The sequence below is a fragment of the Coloeus monedula genome, assembly GCF_965178545.1.
Source record: "Coloeus monedula genome assembly, chromosome: 8".
Taxonomy (NCBI): domain Eukaryota; kingdom Metazoa; phylum Chordata; class Aves; order Passeriformes; family Corvidae; genus Coloeus; species Coloeus monedula.
Window position 1 is genome coordinate 25,338,421 of NC_138788.1, and position 20,441 is coordinate 25,358,861.

Here is a 20,441-nt window from a genome sequence, read left to right on the forward strand (position 1 = left end):
TTGTATCTTGTGTCATCGCCTGTCAGAGGTCAGAGAGCTTGCATATTCTATTAGGCAGAGTTGCCTTCATTTGTACAAATTAGTTTACCCAACAGTAATTAAAATGCCAGTGCGGGTCGGGGAGAGCTGAATACAATTGATGGGCACGTTGATGAAGGATTTGACAGCTCCGGTGGCCTCCCTTGCCAAAGCGTGTCAGTGCTGAATCAAAGGCTACACAAACCCACAGACCCGTGTGTTTAACCCGCGGCACCGTCAGCACCAACTGCTCTCTCTCTTCTCCTATCTCCCTTTTGGACTTGCTTTCTCTTCTCCTCCTTTTCTCATTTCACTTGAGACTTTTAAAAATAGATGTTTCCCATCTTTGAGCTGTCCTTTCTGTTGATCGCTTTCATAACACTGCTACCAACCCCCCCATCCTGTCTCCCTTGGTTCTCCCCCTTCTCTCCCCCCACCTTCCACATTCCCAGCTGCAGGGCTCTGTCAAGTAATAACTTCTTTGTTTCCCAGTCCAATGAGTCTCCGTATATAATAGTTTCCAAAATGGAACAACGATGTCCAATTCCAGCGGGCGGGGGAGCGCGCCAGGAGGAAGGCACAGACTCTTGCACGTGTCAAGCAGATTCTGGATTTGAAATCCCCAAAGAGCAGAATAGGACTAGAGAAGCAATCTGTTTACAGTACAGGGGAAGGGCACAAGCCTAGGGCACAGAGGAGGTGTAGTGAGAAGAGGTGGGAAAGGACCTGTTTTACCCAGGTCCCTTCAATGACTGTGCATTGCAGGATTCCCAGCACAGGCAGGGCCCACTCTGGAGGCTGGGTTGATAGTGGGGAAAGTGTGTGTGTGGGGAAGGCATCTTTCCAAAAGGACTGATAGGCATCTACCTCTGTCCCTCTGGTTTGTTCACATCTGGCAATGGTCTGTCGAGGATGGGGTAAAGAGGGATGCTACAGGAGTCAAACTGTACTTGGCACCTTGGGAGCAGCCATGGGATTATTGCAGCTGGACTGTAGCCAGAGCACTACTGCTGTTGCCAGAAATGCCATGGGATCTTCAACAACCACAAGTCAGTCAGATGTAGAGTTCTTGTGTTTCTTCCAACAGCACTGCCAGGATATGTGTTCTCTTTCATTTCCTGGCCCAGCTTCTATTGTGGGGGGATGATGTCTAATGAAATTTCTCTTCTGCAACATAGAAAAGGTCTGGCTTCTGGAGAAGCAGGCTCTTGGTTGTTTTGTTGGGGTTTTTTCCCCTCTTGTTTATTTCTCTCCTCTCTGTCAGTAGGGAGTTTCAAATAAGAAAGAGGACGTCAAAGTATCAGATGAGTTGGAAAATTCCTTGTGTAGGACAACAAAAATACGCTGTTTATGAAGTATGTGTGTCTCAATGCTGTGCAAAATTCTTGTCTTCCTGGTTTGGTTATTGGCTTGGTTTTAGTTCCTAGGGGATCCCTGTGAAGACAACATGCCCTGTTATGGAAGCCGTGCAATGGTGCTTTTTTCCCCTTAGAAGGGCATATTAGAGGGAGCTTGTAGCCATGACAGCCAGCACCTTTCAAAGGAGACAGGAAAGATGAGTGGGGAAGGGGCTTTACATCTCCGAGGCCATCTGGAGATTGGCCGTAGCAGTTTTTATGGTGGATGTAGATGCATCTGATCAGTGTCAGTGTACATAAGTAGTGTTGTATGTACTTCAGGTAGATGAGTCATGCCTGCATTAATATGTTTAGGGTATCCTGTACTCCCCTTTTCCCAATCTAGTCTCTCCTCAGTTTGGCTGTAGAAAGCAGCGTGGGCAAAATAAATGACACTGTCTAAGCTAGCAACTCAGCTTGAATTGTTTCTCTTGGGCAGCTGGCAACGACAGTTGTGAAAAAGCTGCGCTTCTCCAAGTTGGAGGGTTTTCTTGTGTGTGCTCTGTGCTTTCTAACACAGAAGAGTTTTGTTGAAGATAGACTGAAAGGAGCAAGCCTGATAGAACGCTTCAGCTCTGCTGAATGAAGTTCCAGAAGTTTTGGAGCCAAGCTTTACATGCTTACCTCCAATATGCATGTTGTTTTAGGCCTATGAAAGCTGACTTGTGTTGCCCTTTTGCCTGAAGTAAAACTGTCACCTCTGAGAGGTTCCCAGTTATGAGACACCCGAGGCTTCAAGGTGTATGCCTGCAGATCAGACTCAAGGTGAGGGGCCCTGTATCAAGCCCTGGAATCCAGACTTTAAGGTCAGTTCACTCTCAGGCTTTGAGAATTTCTCATTGGCACCACTTCTTGTGCATGTTGTCTTGTGAATGCTGCATTCTCATGCTGCAGTGAAGGTGGCCTGCTCTTGTGGGAGAAGTCTTATCTTTGCTTGCTAATGGGCTCAGGCTGTTAAAGATAAGGCCTGCAAACCTGATCCTGCTGAAGTATGAGACAAAATTCCTGTTGACTGAATGGAGTCAGCTTTACCCAGAAGAGACTTGTTTGTGGCCCTGAGGCCTGTATTTGATGCTGGAGCAAAATCTCTTTATCTAATGCTTTTCTCTCTCTCTCTCTTTTTTTTTTTTTTTTTTTTTCCACTCTGAGGGGTGAGGGGTAAGGACCAAGGAGGGAAAGCTGAAGTCCAGAACTGACAGCATGAGGGAGGATTAGACCTAGCTGTTCCTCCCACCTTTTTCTCCCTGTTGGTGTGCCTCCATGGTAATTTAGACCTGTGGCAACCATCAAAGCCTTGTGCATACCTTCTGCACAAAGGGGTCTGTCTCCCACGTGAGGGCGTTCTCTGCTGGGACAGAGTCAGTTTGTCCCCCAAAAGAAAAGTCTTAAGTACCCAATTGCCTGCTTGATTGACTCCCTGACTGCTATTATGTTTCTAACCACAGTAATTGACTTTAGTAGTTATTAATGGATTATGACTGGGGAGGGGGGACAGAACCCAACACCTAGCTTTGTAGCCAGAGCCTGTAGCCTTTGTAGCCTGACCAAAGTGCTGCTTTCCAGACATGGGGTTTGACCGACAAGCTGTCAAAGTGGGTGTCTTTTGCTTATTTTCCTCCGAGATGGGAGACACTGGCAAAAGGGAAATGTTCCCTTCTGTCCTGCACTATCGTGGATAGAAGGCAGGCATTGAGCAGAAACCCTGTTTCCAAAGATGAAATGCTGCACACTTTCTTAATGGATCCTGGTGGCTGCTGCACAGCAACAGGAATTGGATTTTCCATAGACTCTCAGGCTTTGGTCAGGGACTTACATGGAGAAGAATATTGTTTGCACCCTGCAGCACCTGTGGGGACAGCCCAGTGCTACAGCTGCTTTGACTGATCGCATGTGCACTGCCAATGAACCTAGAATTTTGCCTGTAAGACATCCTGTTTGGAGACACTTTGAATAGCTCTAGTCCTGCAGGCCTTTTCTAGCCTAAAGGGCAGCTAAGGGTCGCAGGACTTGTGGACACCTCCAGGTGTGTGAGTTTGGGTGGAAGGATAGAGTCAGCGCAAAAGAGAGCCTTCGTAGCTGAAGCCCTTCCTAAATTCTTGTAGCTCTTTGAAATGGTTTGATGTTACCTGCTTGCCTCTTTTGCAGAGTGTTTTGTCAGTGCTGCTTTTGGTCTTGTGGTTTGGAGAAACCAGTTGCTTGGCTAAACCACAGAGATAGGAGGAGTCCTGAGTTCTGGCCTTGCTTCCATCTGGCCCTTCTCTGGCTTTGGTTGAATTGATCCTGTGTTTAGCACTTGACTGCTGAGTGCCTTCTTACAGCAGCAGTAGCACTTCTCACAGAAGTCAAGGATGCTGCAAGAATCCATTCCTGGTGCAGTAGAGGCTTGGAGACACCTTGACTTCCAAAGGAAGAATGCTGTAGTGGATCAAAGAAATGTTTAAAAAGTACTCTTAACTGCTATTTTTACAGACACGACATTGTTTTCTTATTTTGCTTTCATCTTTCAGCTGCCAGCCCTGTGTCATACTGCAAAAGTTGTTTAGGCAAAGCGTAGAGATGGCTTTTATTTAAAGCAGGTTCCATTTCCTGCGTTCATGCTATCCTTGTTGCATTGACTTAAACATAGTTTTGGCATTTTGTTCTCTGTAGCTGCAATAAATATGGCTTTGTGAGAGGTCGTTTATAACTTACTTAGAAATCGTTTTATGAGCTGCTTCCTCTTATTTGGACTGAGGATAGGAAGTTGGCATGAAACAAGCAGTGTGGTTTGGAGAGCCACAGCACCCATGTTCCTGATGCTTGATTTGAAGGATTTGTTCTGTCTTAGGAACTAGTATGAGGCCAGTGGCTGTCAGGTGACCTCTGGAGCCAGCATGTGCAGCAGGGACATAGCATTGCCAAGAGGACTTTGGAATGGACCCTGCTGGAGGGTGTAAACTGAGCCAAATCTTGCTGCAGAAGAGCTGTGCTGCCTCTAACAGAGAGTTCCTGAGCACTGGGGAGGGCAACCTGATCCAGCTTTGAAATTGGCCCTACTTTGAGCAGGCTGGACCAGAGACTCTATTCTGTGATTCTTTAGGCTTGTGATGCTGCAGCCAGTTCATGATTGTGCTCAGAAGTTGCCAACAAACAGAAGTGAGACATGAAGTAGGAAATAACAGTACATTTTCCATGGGGTCTTTCTGCAGCTTACAGCATTGACTGTGTATGAATCATGCTGAGTACTCTACCGACTCATTTGAAAATGTTGTTTACGGTCATTCCTGTTTAGGTTTTCCCTTTGTGTTTACAAATACATGTTTTATGTCCTGCCAGTTGTCTGCAGTTGTGACCTGATGCATCTGGGAAGCTCACCTACTGAGAGTCCTGTGGCAGCTCTCCCTTTGCTGCTGTCTGTCTCTTGTGAAATGTGGTGGGATATGCTGAAATCATCTTGAACCAGAATTTAAAGTCTGCCTTGTAACCTGTTTTCTCTGTCTTGCTCATGCACTTTGTTCAGAACATGAGAATTAGTAAGTGGTTTTTGTTTGCTTCTTTTTTGTTTTTGAACAGCTCATTTGTGACGGGGACAGCCTGCTGTGGACATACCTCACCTCTGAGAATCTGGGACCTTGAGAGGTGAGTGGGCTTCCAGATTACAGGGAGGGACTTGAAGAGTGAGTAACAATGCAATATTGGAAATGCTGCAAAATGGTATCATTTCTTTTTTCAATATAGGCAAGGGATGATTGAAGATGAGATGTGTTACGGAGTGGGGAACAAAGCAAACTGGTGTGGAAAGGTATACGTGGGGGGTGATTCTGGTTCAGTAACTTGGCTTTTCTTCTCAGCTTTTCCAGTTGATGGCACAGCCATCCTGGTTTCTTCCCATTACCTGTATACAGTCAAAATTTACCCGTTACACCTTCCTTTTCATCTGTCTCTGTTGATGCCTCACCCTCAGCCAGAGGAGGTGAGGAAGGTGATCCTTATCCTCCCATTCAGCCACTTCTCTGTGGTGCTGGGAAGCCAGAGGCAACACAGGCTCTGAAGTCACCTTGTCCTGGCTGGCAATTCCAATAGCGAAGAGAGGTGAGGTGTGGCAGCAGGTTATCTATGGAAGTGACTTAGGCACGTTGTCTTCTCTTTGTCCTAATAAGTACTGAGGAGGTTAATTGCTGTGGCCTCTGATTTGGGGTCTTTGAGTAGTTCCTTTTTGGTGAAGGTGCTGACCTTAGCAACTGGGGAAATGTTGTTCTCAAATCTTGATGTGAGACTCAACTGCTGACAAATTTGAAACTCTCAGCCTGAGGGAGTTAGTGTAGTGATGGACAGATAGCAAATATTTCACAGGATTATTGGAACGGCAGCTCTGCCTTCCAGGACCAGTATGCTCTGTGTAGGAGTGGCACGGCCCAGATAATCCAAAGGAGTGCTGTCAGGATTGAGGTGAGCAATGGCAGAAGGGGCCTGAGGGATGTCTGTAGAGCTGTATTTGGGGAAAGGGGGTGCAGGAGGATTGATGTGGACACAGGGCAGGTCTGAGACCAATTGCCTTCTAATCTATAGTTTAAATAGTTTAGATTGTTTAAGTCAACTGTATCAAATACAAATTTAAACCAGCTGTTTTTTCTCTGAAGTAACAAAAATACTTTGCGACAATGCATCCTACAAAGGGTAAGCTGGAGCAGGAAAGAGCACCAGTGCATTTAGCTATGGTGCATGTTTCTTAGTGACTCATCAAGTGTTGCCTCTGGAGTACCCCAGAAGGATGCAGGCTGTGCTGTGATACCCCTGCCCATCAAGTCTTCTGGCTGTTCTTGAATAGAGGCATCTGACAGGGGTGAGGAGATGGGCAACCCTCTCCCCCCTGCCCCAGCCTTTCTGACAGCCTTTCCCAAGGAAGCCTGAAGAGATAATAAAGCTGTGTAGAAAATAGGATTAAGGTAATGAACAAGCACAGCGGAGTTTGATCTTTCAATAACGTAAAAGCCTGAGTGACAGGCAAATAAAAAAGCCAAGGCAACCTAGGCCACTGGGCCTCTGTTGAAATGGCTAGAGTGTCAAACTTATTCTTCCCTCTTCACCTGTCACAGCTGGAATGCACCATGCCACTGGGTCTTTTCCTCTCCAGGGACCTGTGTGTGAGCTGGTGGACTCGTCAGCATGTGCAGGATAGGAGGCTGAGTAGGAAGCATGGCTGGGACTCCAGCATGTGAAGCTTGATGTCATCATTCATAGAAAAGGAGTACAGAGCTATCCTTCCAGGTCTTGACTGTCCATAAACTGTTCATCTTCCCAGCAGAGCTTTGGATCCATCTTCAAAGACTCCAGTGATTGCCAGAAATGATCTTGTAGGGAATGCTGTCTCTTCCTTTGAGGCTTTTGAATGCTGTCTCCCTGGTCAGATTCCAGGAGTGAGAGTGTGGCATGAAAACTGAAAATCTGAGAGCCATCCAGGACTTGAAAACTCCTCCTGTGCTCAATGTGTCCTGATAACATCTGGCAGACAGAGCCAGGGCCTCTGAGTTTGCTGCTTACCCTTTTCTTGTGGCCACAAAAAGGCCCAGAGGCTGACCTGCAGAGGCTGAACATGGCAAGGATATTATCTCTGAGAACAGAGTCCAGATAACTTCCATCAAAAAAAAATCAGGCAGGGTAGAGTGATGTGTAAGGTGTGCTCTTGAAAACCACAGGATCCTTAGCACCACTGAGGTGTTTAGTGCTGTCCAGGATCAGTTAGTTCAGTTAGAGGAGTTTTCTTTGCATCGGGGGCTGAGTAACTAACAGTACAGCAGTTTCTGTGCCATTCTCTTCTGTTGGGGTAGGTGGTCTTTTTACCCAACAGCTGAGAGCTGGAACATACTACAAAAGGATTTAAAGCTTAAATAACCTTTTGTGTACTGATCATCTTAGTTCCAGGCCAGATAAGTCCTTGGCTGGTGCTTGTAGCTGTTGGTCATGGTATGTTTCGTATTTATGACCTTCGCTGTTCCATGACCCTGGGGCAGCCATTCTCATCCCTCCAAGAGGAAGGGGATAATATCTTCACCTGTAAATATGTCCTGTGCTTTGAAAAGGCCTTGGTTGGTTTTGGTGTAGAGGAAATTTTTAGTGGGGAAAGGAAACGCCTCTTGCTGCATCCCACCCTCACAAATGTCTTTCATTTCTGACTCTGCTGAGACGATGGCATTGGATCAAAGCCAGAACAGGCAGCAACAAGCAATTGTCAAGGGAGTCTAAAGCAGGGGAATGACTGCATAATGCCAAGACACTGTCTCTGATGGCTGAAATTCCAGCTGCTGCTACACCTGGCCCTGTCTCCTGTAATGAAGGAGGATTTAGGTTTTTTTCTTATGCTTTTGAAGCTGGCTAGCTGCACTTCTGGAGGACATCTCTCACCTCACACATTCTACATTGTGCCATCTGATGGCTTTTAGATGTGGGGAAGTTGCTGTGCAGTTATTCCTGCTCTGGATCAAGGTGTGTGTGTGGAAGGCAGCTGTGAGTAAGTTTGGTGATCAGAGGCCTGCAAGGAGAACGGTGAGCAGTATGGGCCACAGGATACTAACCTGTGTCCTTGCATCAGGTATCAGCCCTTGCTGACTCCTTGTCCTCTTCCAAGTTCCCTTGTCCCTCCTTCAGTGAGGGATATGATGGCAGCTGCCCCTCTTGCAGATCAGGTTCCTCTGCTCAGTTTTGCCTTTCTCTGTTCAGACCATCCTGTCTTGTTTGTCAGTGTGTGTGGCTCAACAGAGCAGCCACTTAATGGCAAGCAAGAGAAAAGGAAACTTTATTCAGATCCTCCTCCTCTTTCTTCTTCTTTCTATTGCCTTTGGGAGTTTAAACTCCTTGGAAGATGAGGGTCATGCACCACTGACAGCTCCAAGGCCAGCATTTGTCATTTGCCTGCAGGAAACTGTTGCTTCCCATGTTATTGGGGTGGTCTGCATGTCGTTAGGTGACAAATACCCGTCTCAAGGATGCTTCTTCATGAGATGGAATACTCCAGAGGTCTCTTTACAGCAACTCTTGGAGCTATTCTGCAAAGCCTGATGCTTGAAATGGACAGTGATCTCTCTGACATGGTAGTCTTCATGCTATAAACACTTTGAATGCACAAATCCTGCAGTGTTCTTTCCTGTGATGTGACATGACATACTGCAGGGCACGAGAGCTGTGAAAACTGAACCAAAGTTAGCTGTGCCCTGCAAGCCACCCAGATCCTCTACCTTTTAAATATCCAGTCTTTGTCCAACTCCTCCCCCCTTTTGAAGGTATTTTTGGCAGAGTGGGGATTTTGTTTGTTTGTTTTCTGGTTTTTGTTGGTTTTTTTTTAAGAACCCTCTAATTTCTTGTTCAGTTTTTCTCCCGCTCCTGAGCCCTTTGAAAGTGGCTTTATGCCGTCACTGACACCAAACTGACACTTTGCGTTTCCCCACTTCTTATCCCTTTATGGCAACAGATGTTGAAATTTTGTATCCCTTTTATCTGTTCCTCTTTGCCCTCTTCCTGTAATTAGGTTTCCCTTGTTAGCAGTACAAAGTGGCCCGGTTTGCTGCCTGGCCTTTTGAGCCATTGTGTCGGAGCACATTTTTTTCCTCCTCTTTCGGAAGAGTTCCTTCCCCCTTAAGTAATAGGCAGGGTGTGGGCCAAAGCTGTGGCTTTTTCTTGTTTCTTTGTTCTCCATTTATCTCTGCCACCTTTTTCAAAGAGATGGAGAAAAAAATAGAGCGTGCATGGAAGGGGAAGATACAGAGTTGCATTTCTTGACCGTCAGGCCCCCCTGCTCTTCAGGTGTTCAAGGCAGGTGCCTTTGATGTCTGCAGATTTTGGGGAGGTGGGAGGTAGAGGATTCGTGAGAGTGACTTGGGAGTGGAGGAGAAGGGAGATTCAGGTGCCCTCAGCAGAGGGTTGGGGAGGAGTCTCAGGTAGTCAGGCAGCTGCTGAGCCGGGTAGTAATGTGTTCTGCCTATGGTGCATTGCACTCTGCTCTTTCTTTCCAAGAGCCAGCATGAGTGTTACCATCCTAAGCAGCTGGTTGAAGTTTGCTAATGTGCTGCTGCTGGATCTCTAGTGTATGTTTCCATGGGACCCTTGCTAGGTTGCATCTGTCTGGGCCATGGAGGGGGCAAGAATTAGTTGCTGTCTTTTCAGCTTTTGACTTACGTTGATCTGCATCCATTTTGGTGGCTCTTCAGTGCTCATTGAGTTAAAATTTGGGCTCCCTGTACTGGTCTTAAACAGCAAGTGTAATTTGAGAGTTGAAGCATATAGCACTGAACACCCTGGTCAGCTGATCACTACTGATGATTTCCTGTTTAAATCCAGTCCTTGACTGTGTCTCCTGTTGTGCTCCAGTTTTTTAATTGTGTGGAAGTAGATGAGTGAAATGAGAATCTGCAGGTCTAGTTCTTGGTTATAAGTCTTGCTGAATGTTTTCAATAGAAGTTTTTAATCTAGAAGCTTGGCTCAAGACTTCTTAGTGTTGTGTTCTAAAATAATTTCTGTAGAAGAGCATTCTCTCCACAGCTTTGAGCTCCAAGGTTTATACAAGTTTGAGACTCTCTAATTTAATCACCAGAGGAGTTGTTGGGTGAAGGGAGCACATGGATTCAGAACTGGAGTTGCTAGATCAAAAGGAAAGGTAACGGACTCCAAGAAATGTGGGGAGTCTGTTTCACCCAGGCATTTAAACTGGATTTATCCAGTCACAGAGAAGTGGGTGCATATGTCTGATAACAGGAGAGACAAGCAATAGCAAATATTATCCTGTCACTGATAACAGTTTCACAGGACTTGGGGAGCAGAAGAATAATAGCATGTGGTAGATGTGGAATACCCCTTTCTGGTCCTGTTTTTCTATAGATTCATACGCCAGGTATCTTTTTTGCCAAGGAAACTCCTCCAGGTTTTGTGGGAAAGAGGCTCCCTATTCCTTTCAGACTTGCATTTCTTTCTCAGCATCTCTGTCTTGGCTGAACAGAAGCAGGACACCAGGCCTATGGCCAGCTTGAGCCTGTTCTGGAGAAAGCTTGCTGGTGCAGGGAGCCTCTTAAGTGGTGGTTTCTTGGATGATTGTCCCTTTTGGAAGACTTTGTTGTGTTCAGAACTCTGTCTCCTGTCTATAATGGATAGCTTCGGTCTTGTCTGTGCAACGTATTCCCATGGTATGCATGTGTTCTCAAAACTTCTCAAAGCCTTGTTGTTCTTTACTGATTTCTGGTTGGGTTTTGGATTTTTTGACACTGTGTTTCTGAACTCTCTCATATAAGCTGGGTGTCTTCTGCCTTGCTTTTGTTAAGAGGGCTCTGGTCCATCTTAAACTAAATGTAAAATCATTGTAAGAGGAGGAACAAACAGGTGTTTATCCTAAATCCTTTCTTCCCAATGGCAGTCTTGGCCCTGCCTCACTAGAGAGGACCACGAGGCCAGCTCCTGCCCTTTGGATGTGTGCATGTTCAGGGCATGCTGCGGCCTTTGAACTCTTGTTCGGGCGTATTTATGACAACTTTACAAGGCCCTGAGCAATCAGAGAGCATGGGTGGGGGCTGGACACTCCAAGCGCATCAATCAGTTTCATCCCTCTGAGCCAAAGCAAAAGTAATCTTTATTTTTCCCTGGGTTGAGAGAGAATCAACAGAGGCAAGACAGAAGAATGGGAAGGAGTGAATGAGGAACCCCCTCTGTCACTGGCTAGTGGTAGCTCATTTAAACAGATGGCTTTGTTTTGATTTGGACTCTCCATTTTTTTGTCTCCCCACTAAAGGAGACCTGCAGAGCTCTGTCCAGAAAGGGAGCAATACAGCCGCCTGTTCCCACACAAGTGGGGCGAAAGGCGAGAGGCTTTGAGAATTCCCTGCTTCTTTTCCTCTCCTCCCTCTTTTTCTGTTCCTCCAAGAAATCACAGTTTGAGAATTCCCCCCCTACTCCTCCCGTTGGAAAGAAAGACAGAGAAGACATTCTTGACATTCTTTGCAGAGAAAAGGGGTTAAATGTCTGAATTTGGGGGTCACCATGTTATACAAATTGCAATCTAATCGTTTTTACAAGAACACACGTGTGCTAAGAAAAGGAGCCATGGACAAGAAAGAAAAGGGGATAGACAACCTTTTTTGTCCTATCTTCTTTTTTTTTTCCCCCTCAAGGTTTTGGACTATTGTCATGTCCTGTCTCTCTCCCCTCCTCACCCCCGAGAGGGAGAACATTGGTTTTATAGTTAAATTGGTTCATAAAGCAGAAGGGCTTGGTGCCATTTCTGTTTGTTTTCCCAAATAAAAGCCCCAGCAGGGTCTCTTTTGCACCGTTGTGGCTTTATTTGAAGAAACTGGCTTTTTCCCATAGCCCAGTGTGTCAGTTTATCCTCTGAACTTAACCTTACAGGAACCCGAACAACAAAAACTCACAGGGTCCCAGAGCTGGAAAGGTAAAGAAATTGTATCTTTTTATTGGACCATTTAAAACGTGTGTGGGCCAATTCAGAGAAAGCAGAAGAAAAGAAGGCAAAACTCCCTCTTCTGTCTCTCCCCCCAACACAATCTCAGACCGTCGTTGGTGTCTTTCCCCCCTACTGCCTTGAGTCCCTTCAGCTGCACTGAGGAATCAGAGAGAGGTATTTGCCCTGAAAATCACTTGAAACACCATCTCTGAGCCATTTCACTTAGAGGTGCTCCTTCAAAATTCCCCAAGCCAATCCCACACCTCCCTGCAGGAATTAGTAGCCTGGCCTAAATGGAAGGGCAACTTTGGGTTAGGATAGAAGAATAACTTTGTCAAGGGTCTGTGCTTCTCCCTATGTACAATACAGATGTTGTTTGATCAAGCCTTTCCCTTCTTAGCATAAGTTTTTGCATCCCCTCAGTGCCTCAGCTGCTATTGCAAAGCACCTGGAAGAGACAGCAGCTCAGCTCTTCCCTTTGGTTTTGGTGCACTCTCCAAATTGGATGACAGAAATTGTGCAAATGCTGCACTTGGGATAATTATTTTTAAATGGATTTTTCTTTCTCTGTTTGATACTCAGATCGAATGTTTGGAACTGAACAGGGCTCTTTACACCTTTTTTTTTAAAGTATATGCTTCTCACCTGTTTTGTTTCAAATAGTTATTGGGGCTGAGATATTGGTTTAGAGCTCTGTTTGATTTCTTAATAGTCATCTGCTTATGTGCAATGGATTCTCCTCTTTGATGGATGATCACAGTTCACAGATGAGGTTTCCAGAGCAAATGAATTGTCCTCAGGTTTGCACATCTCTGTTTTCAGCATATGTTCGGAATTCAGCAGTTTCCTAGAGTTTGCATAGTTATATAATATCAATTCTAGTGAATTGGGGTCACCAGAAATGGAGGGTAGGAAGAAAAGCGTTGTTTCATCCCAGCTTTTGGAGTGTGGTTTTTGTGTACTGGAGACAGCTGGACAAGACCTGCAGCAAATGGGCAGGGTCCAGGGAGGAAGGTGCAGACTTCTTTTGGACTCTGACTATCAGAAAGATCTCAGGGAGATCCCGAGCTTTTAAGGGCACACATGTAGTTGCAGTGGCTTGGGAGCCTCTATGTAACTTTAACTTGGTGAAGCAACGTCCCATGGGTTATCTGGAAAGTAACCATCTGGGCTCTGTCATGACTGATCTTATTTTGTCTTCATATTAGTGAGTGAGAAGTAATAGAACTTGAAGCTGTTTCTAAAAAGAAGAGCAAGAACTTAAAGAAACCAGCCTGTTTCTTCCCTTCACTTTGCTTCCAGGCTGCATGTCTTCTGGAGGTATTAGGAGAGCTATGCTCATGGCTAGATTTCTAGCATAGAAATGAAAGAGTGAAATGGGGAAATCCTGAACAAATATCTTATTTTAAAAGTCATTTTAAAAAGTCTTTAAGAACTTGGAAATTAATTGAGATGAATCAAAGGATTCTCTATAGTGTCTGAACAAAATGCCTTTCATTTTTGGACTCATCAGTTGGATACATTTACCAGGCACATGGACTTTGTTTAAACATCTTTTTCTATCACCAAGGAGTCCAGAGCCTAGTGCTAACACAGCTTCCCTGTGCTAAGGATAAAATAGGCTGCTGGATTTGCTCTGGCTCTGTTCCTTGTGGGCTGGTACTGGATTACTGCCAATATTATTCAGTCTGTCTAGATGCTTAACAGGAAGCATGAGAAATTAGGAATATTATGAGATTCCTCAACACTGGAGGCCTACCTGTGTGTTTGTAGGTGCTGCACTGGCCCAGGTGGTTTGTGATTAAAGTGTTGAAATTGAGAGCTCTTTCTCTAGACTGGTCTTTGCAGAAAACCTGCACACAGAATCACATTTGTGATTCTGCTTCACAGAGCTCTGCTAGTGCAGAGTCATTTCTGGTGGTGCCACCCAGCACTGGGACTGAACGCAGGCACTACTTGGCCCAGGCTGTTCAGTGCAAAGACAGCCAAAGCTCCAACCATCTGCACAGGTAACTACCTGGCTTGCCTGAAGAAGACCTAGGAGCGAAAGAGCTACTTGCCAGCTGGAGGGCCATGGCAGGGTAGGGAGATGGTGTGGACTTTCCATGTTTGGTCTCACTTGGTCTTCACAGACACTTCCTGACTAACCTTCATTACCCATAACAAGGACAGAGCCTCTGAAGTGCTGAGGATCAGCCCACCTGGGATTTGAAAGGTGTTTAGGTGAAAAAGGGACCACAAAGGAAAGAAGGCAGCTGTTTCCTGCTGTATTTGGCTGGTGCTGCTGAAAAAGGTCCAAGATAGCTATGCCATCTCTTTCTGTCCCTCATGGAGAAGGTATCTTCTGTCCATCTAAGTTGTTAGAAACTGTTGGTGATGTGCTAGTGTAGCTGCTGCTTTTCTGTTGCCCATTCATGGGTTACGTTGATCCTTTATGGGTTATTAAGGATTAGCTGTGGGTTTTGCTCCTGAGAAAGGGGAAGCTGTTCAGGTGTGGGGTTTGAGGGCAGGGAGTATTTGGGATAACAAAGAGTGGACAATTTGTGGGCACTAACTTGTGATCCCAAGACTGGAAGAGTTGTGGTGGCAGAGTTCTCTTCCCAGCATGGGCTCAGCATGGTAGTGTATGCTGCAGGCCCATAGAGCTAGCCTGGCATGGTGGTAGCTGGTCCAGAGACACCTTAATCTGCTGAAAAAAGGGAAGTACTAGTCATGTTCTGCGTCTTTATCACCTCAAGTATGCCCATGCCAGAACACATGGGTGTTTTGGTTTGTGTGCCCAGTGTAGAGCACAGTAAACTTTCCCCTGGTGCCAGATGTAAGTGCTTCTCTGTAGCAACTACCACGTTGCCTCTGTAAATTGCCAAAGAGCTGCTCCTGTATCCTGGTGTTGCACCTCCCACCTGAGAGAACGTTCTTGGGACAGGAGAACTGGACTGATTAACAAACCAGCAAAGCAGGGTTTACTTTGCTGCAGTAACTTGCAAGTATCTGTGCTCATTTTATGCCTACAGAGAAAAGCTAATCCTTTTCTTTCTCCTCCCTTTTTTTCTTGCCTTTTCTTTCATTTTTGTTGCCTGGGATGGAAAGGGAAGTGGAGGGAGGAAAACTGGTGTGACTGTTGGAATGCTTGGGTACCGCTGCAGTGAGGTGTGAAGGCATGGAGAAACACGGGGAGCGAAGCACCTGGGTGGTGCTCGGGGTCCAAGCTGCTGGTGCTGCCTAGGGCTTGCTGGGGTAGCTCATCTCTTGGGAGTAACTCCTTGCTCCTGCCTGAGCAACTGGCAGAGGACTCTGTCAGTTGGGCAGTCTGGCCCCTTACTCATCTCACAGGTAGTCCAAGGATTCTTGTCTGGGAGAGCAGGTGACTCCTCCTCATACCTCTGTTGTATGTCTTACAACTCTGGGCCACACATACAACTTGTAGGCTTTGCAGAAGGCTTTGCAGAAGCCTTGAGAAGGTGTGCATGTCCGTTTGTCCTGCTGGCTTTGCGGAATGGCAGATGGAGGTATCTGTGTGCTTGGAAGGGCAGAGAAGTGCCAGAGCACTCATGCCCATCCATTTTTCACTCCACAGTGGATCTGAGGACCCATCTGTGCCAACTAAACCCCATTGCTCTTGCTCATGGTGCTCAAACCATGAGTGCTTCAACCTCTCAACCCACACACAGGTGCAGAGTTGCCGCTGGATTGGTTTACAAGTAACCTTCCAAGGGTTAATGTATTGTGAGAAGGTTGCAAAGGGCTGAAGCCTGGAATCCTCTCGATCCCTTGCCTGGAGAAACACAAAGTCCAATAAGCCAGCACCCCTGGATTCGTGTTGGGGGGGATTAATTCATGCACTTGATGTTAAAGCTTGTCCGAGAGGTTTGCATGGGGGGGCCATTGCTAGGGCTGGTTGGCCTCTCTAAATGGTTGCTAGGGCCCTGGCATCAAGGGCCAATGTAGCTGCCCACAGCCACGGTCACGGAGGGAATTACACAGCCACAAAGAAATTGTTATTCTACATAATCTGCTCTTTGGAGAGTGACTGTGGGGAAACAGGCTGGCCCCAGCATGCCGCCAGCTCTGTGATCATAGAAGCGTGCTGGCTGCAAAGATCGGCCAGGGCTCGCCTTCTGATCTGGGGACACCAGGGCTCGAGGCGCTAATCTGCTTTATCAGCGATTTCTCTCTCCTGACACAAAGGTGTTTACTTGTTTTAACATCTCCCAGGACTCTATTTCTCCTTTTGTGTGGTCTTTATCCCCCGACGAGGGCTTTAGCCCAGATTACAGACAGAATTAAGGCATTTGGCGATGTGCCTCAGAACTGTGTGATGCTGGATCAAGGAGCAGAATGTAACGAAATAATGGAGGGAGATGCTGGGAGTGACCCCACTGCGGGATCCGTGCTGTTGGCTTTCAGGACTGCTTCATTGTCCTGAGAACCAAGAGGGTGTTGGAGAGGGGTGGCCATGCAGCAGAGTTTGAAAAGCGGGTGCTTCAAGTTTTATTGTGTCCAGCATTTTTGATGTAGAGGGTGTGAGGAGAAGGAGAAGGAAGAAAAGGAGCGTTTGCAATAGGTGGCCATTTCAAGCAGCTAGGCAGATTGTCCACTCCATTCCCGAGAGTCTGTCATGGAGACAGACTGGATGTCACTGGCTGCTGCAGCAGGTGGAGTGATACTGGGATGGGCTGTGCCATGCACCTGATGCAATTCTATGTGACCCAGGGAAGGGGCTCAAGCTTCTGCTTGAAGTCTGGCAGGGTGGGACCTGGTGAGCTGCTGGTTCTGCACATGAACAAGCAGCGAGTCATACCACCACAAAGCACCCAGCACATGGATGATCTTGCTTTTGCTCTTTCAATGCAAGCAAGGAATTAAAAAGGAGGAAAGGGTCAAAAACCCCCCAAACTAGCCTTTGGAAGGTCATCTCCAGAGCAACCTTGGGGTTTTGCTTTTGACCTATCACATTCAGCCCCAGAATGTTGTTTGCAGAATGTGGTGTAACTGGAGGGGGTTGAGGAGAGCAGCCATGGCAGACTGGGTTAGGAGAGTCTAATTTGCCTGTGGATCTCTGCTGTGTGTCAAAGATCCAGGGAAATATCCCAATGGACAGTATTTTGAAGGACAGAGTATGGGATGGGATTGAACAGGGAGATGGCTCTTGCAGATTATCTGGACTAAGGTGGGAGTTGTCTCCCAAGTGGGAGCCACATAATTCAGAATACTGGTCACTTCTTCCAGGGAAAAGGATTGCATTCTGCTGGGGGTCAGCTGTGCCTGTACCTTGGCTCTTCCTCTTTCAGCTGGGACTCCTGCCGGTCATCCTTGATGGTAGTTAGTGACCCAACCAGTAGCAGAAGCTGGGGGTGGGAGAGGAAAACTGTGCAGGCTTTTGTATTCTGTTAAATCACAGAAATTAGATCTGGAAGACTTCTCTGACACCATCTCTGCTCTGGCCAGCTGAACCAGAAGGGCTTTTTGCTCTGAATGACTCTTCCCCTAATGTGTTTCTGAATGACTCTTCCCCTAATGTGTTTCATTGCAGTGGTCAGCTGTTGACCTGTTTAGGGACCGACTTCCACCATGGAGCTGGAGTCCTGGATGTGTTCTACGAAACACCCTCCCTTCTCCTTTCTTGTGGGTACGACACCTACATCCGCTACTGGGACATACGGACCAGCACCAGGTGAGCCTGCCATGCTGCCGTCTGGGGCCCACGCAAGGCTCCTGGACCCTCCTTGTGCAGTGTCTGGGAGCTCAGCTATTAGCTCCTTCAGGCAAAGTGGATGGAGGAGTGGAGGCTCAGCCGTGCTCTGGTTTGTGTTGCCCTTGCAGGAAGTGTGTCCAGGAGTGGGAAGAGCCCCATGACAGTGCCCTGTACTGCATAAGGAGTGACAAGAACCATATGATTGCCAGCGGCTCTTCCTACTACGGCGTGGTGCGCCTCTGGGATAAGCGGCAGACTCGGTGCCTGCAGGTGAGCACTGGTGGGAGGCTGGGCAGCACCAGAGCTTCTCAGCTGTTCTCTGGCAGCCCAGTGCTCATGCCTCGTGGGAAAAAGAAAGAGGGACTGCTGGGCTGTCTTGGGACTAGTCCACCATGGCAAACATAACCTATGTGCAGGGAAAACCTGCTTTGCTCAGACATCTCAGCCTTTGGATCTGTAACACCAGCTGGGGTCTTTGGGCTGACCGCTTCTCTGAAAGGTTGATTCTCCTGTTTTCTTGCAGAGCTTTCACCTGTCTTCACCCACCAGCAGCCCAGTGTACTGCCTCCGTTTCAGTACCACCCACCTGTATGCTGCCCTGGCATCAGCCCTGCATGTCCTGGACTTCACGGCCTCGTGAAGGGCACCACAGCTGCTTCTGGTGACCCCAACTCAGCAGAGCTGACACTTGGCTCAGGGAATTGCAGGGCAGGAGAGGTGAGAAAGGCCCACAAGGCTTCTGAAGGGACTTTTTCCTGCCAGAAAGCTACAATGAAGAGTGCACAAAGGGCCAAACTTTCTCAACCTCATCTGCCTGTTAGTGAAAATAATAGGCCCATTGTCCTTTACCCTTTTTATTTTGTGCAAGTCAGGGTTTGTTTTATTAACTGTGTTCCTGTTTTTCTTTCTTTTTTTTTTTAAATTTCCTTTTTTTTCCTGTGGATACATCATTTGAGGGGCAAGCTGAGCCAGGATGCCCCATCAGCTATGTGCTGGTCAGGTTGAGATCAGCCAAGCTCTAAGCATGTGAAGCAAGACTAGGCTGTGTGTAGGGTGGACTGATTTGGTGGAAGGGAAAGGTGCCTGGAGTGAGGACCACCTTTCTCCTTAACTTGCTGTCCTGCCAGCTGCTTGTGTTGTCCTTCACACCCAAGAGCAACAATTGAGCTAAAAGGCAGAGCCAGCCCTGCTTTCAGTGTGCCTCCCCAAGCTGGCCGTCAGGTCAGGCTGTGCACTTGGCAGGGCTGAAATGGTCGTGTTTTGCTAAATAAAACTGAAAGGAAACAGAAGAGATGGTATGTTTTGTTTCAACTTCTGAAGGGGCTGTGGTGTTACCTGCTGGTTGCAGGGGCCTGGCTGGGTGGGGGAGGTTGGACCTATTTTCAGATGCTGTCTCCATGTCTAATAGATCTCTCTCCCTGGCTAGACCCTGTGGCACTGCTGCACTGAAGGCGGTTCCTGGGAGCTTGGATCTCCTGTCACTTTTTCAAACAAGAATTCAAAAAGTAGGATCTGTGACTCATTTGGTGCCTGCATAATGAAGCAGCAAACCAGACCAGTTACAAACACCTGGATCTGATTTACTGGGATCCTGTAGGCACATCCAAATGGGCTCCTTTTTGTGTCATCCTTCTGAACCTGATGTGGGTCTCTGAACAACCATAGCTTTCAGTGTGCTCTGTGCTGTCTGATTGAATGTGGATAATGTGCTGCGAGTGAATACAGTGGTGTCTGGGGTCTGGCCCTCCTAGAGGAAGGAAGTGCGGGAACCCTACTTGGTTCTGAGTTTGGGTATCCTGGATAGGTAAAGGAGAGGTTTGTATCACAAACTGGGAGCATTTCTAGGGTGAGCCACTCAGCATGGTGCTTTGTTAGAACTTAGTTCATTTCCACTCTCAAGAGGCTGCTCTTCCCTTGTGATGCACAAGAATTGGAGGAATATGTTTGCTGGAGCCCTGGCCTCTAAGGAATTGTCATGGTTTGAAAGTAGCCTCATCAGGTGGTGCTGGGAGCCCATGAGCAGCTCACTTGAAGGTAGGGTTTGCAGGGTTTGTTTGGGTAGTAACTGTTCACATATGAACTGGGATGGAACAACATTCAGAAAGCTAAGTAGGAGGATGGCTGTTGGAGAGCAGTTGGTAAAGCAGCACTGCTGGGGTTGTCCCTGTGCAGTGAGGTTTGCAATGGGCCTTGTTTGTACCTTCACAGAAGGGTGGGCAGCTGCTGCTCCTGAGCCAGCCAGCGGCCCAGCCACTGCTTCCCCTCTGTGCCATGCAAATGGAGGCAGCTGCACGTTGGTTCCTGCGCTCTGCACAGCCATGTCACGTCATGGATGGCTGGCACTAAGGAAGCAGCTATGTGTCTTCCTCTTTACCCTGTTTCACAGGCTGTGCCCACTCAGGTTTAAGCATTGATGCTGTTTGCAGAGATGCCAATGTCACAAGAGCATCCTTCTGACTGCACAGAGGAGCTGCCTAACTGCACAGGAGGGAGCTGCTTCCAAACACATCCCAGGCAAGTAATGGGTGTGAGGAGGGAGTTCTTGTTTTCCAGACATTACTGCCTTCACCAGTGGTGGCAGACGGGGAAATTCCCAAGGTGTCATGTTGCTCATGGAGGGTGGGGACAGGGCCGCTGGTTGTGGATGTCGTGTGCTTCCTTTGCATGCTACAGCTTCCCACAATTCATAGAAGGATTATTCCCATCTCTGCAAGTGTTCCAGGCCAGGTTGGATGGGGCTTTGAGCAGTCTGGTCTAGTGGAAGGTGTCTCTGCCCATGACAGGGGGTTAGAACCAGATGATCTTTAAGGTCCCGTCCAACACAAACCATGTCTGCATAAATCAGCAGGCCAGGCAGAAGACAGGTCAACTGCCCTGCCGTGTTCCTGGGCTTACAGAGATTCCTCCAAATCGC

The 20,441-nt window shown here is 47.3% G+C and overlaps 1 protein-coding gene across 1 annotated transcript in view; it reads left to right on the forward strand.

Annotated features, from left to right (window-relative positions):
* The window catches only part of FBXW4 (F-box and WD repeat domain containing 4), a gene marked incomplete at its 5' end in the record, with an annotated part of 60,656 nt that extends 41,856 nt beyond the window's left edge, over positions 1-18,800 (forward strand). The window contains 4 exon segments of the mRNA XM_082286410.1: positions 4,968-5,033; positions 17,366-17,506; positions 17,656-17,797; positions 18,051-18,800. Coding sequence (XP_082142536.1) covers positions 4,968-5,033; positions 17,366-17,506; positions 17,656-17,797; positions 18,051-18,167 — 466 coding nt within the window. The 3' untranslated portion in view covers positions 18,168-18,800.
* Positions 18,801-20,441: the final 1,641 nt, after the last annotated feature.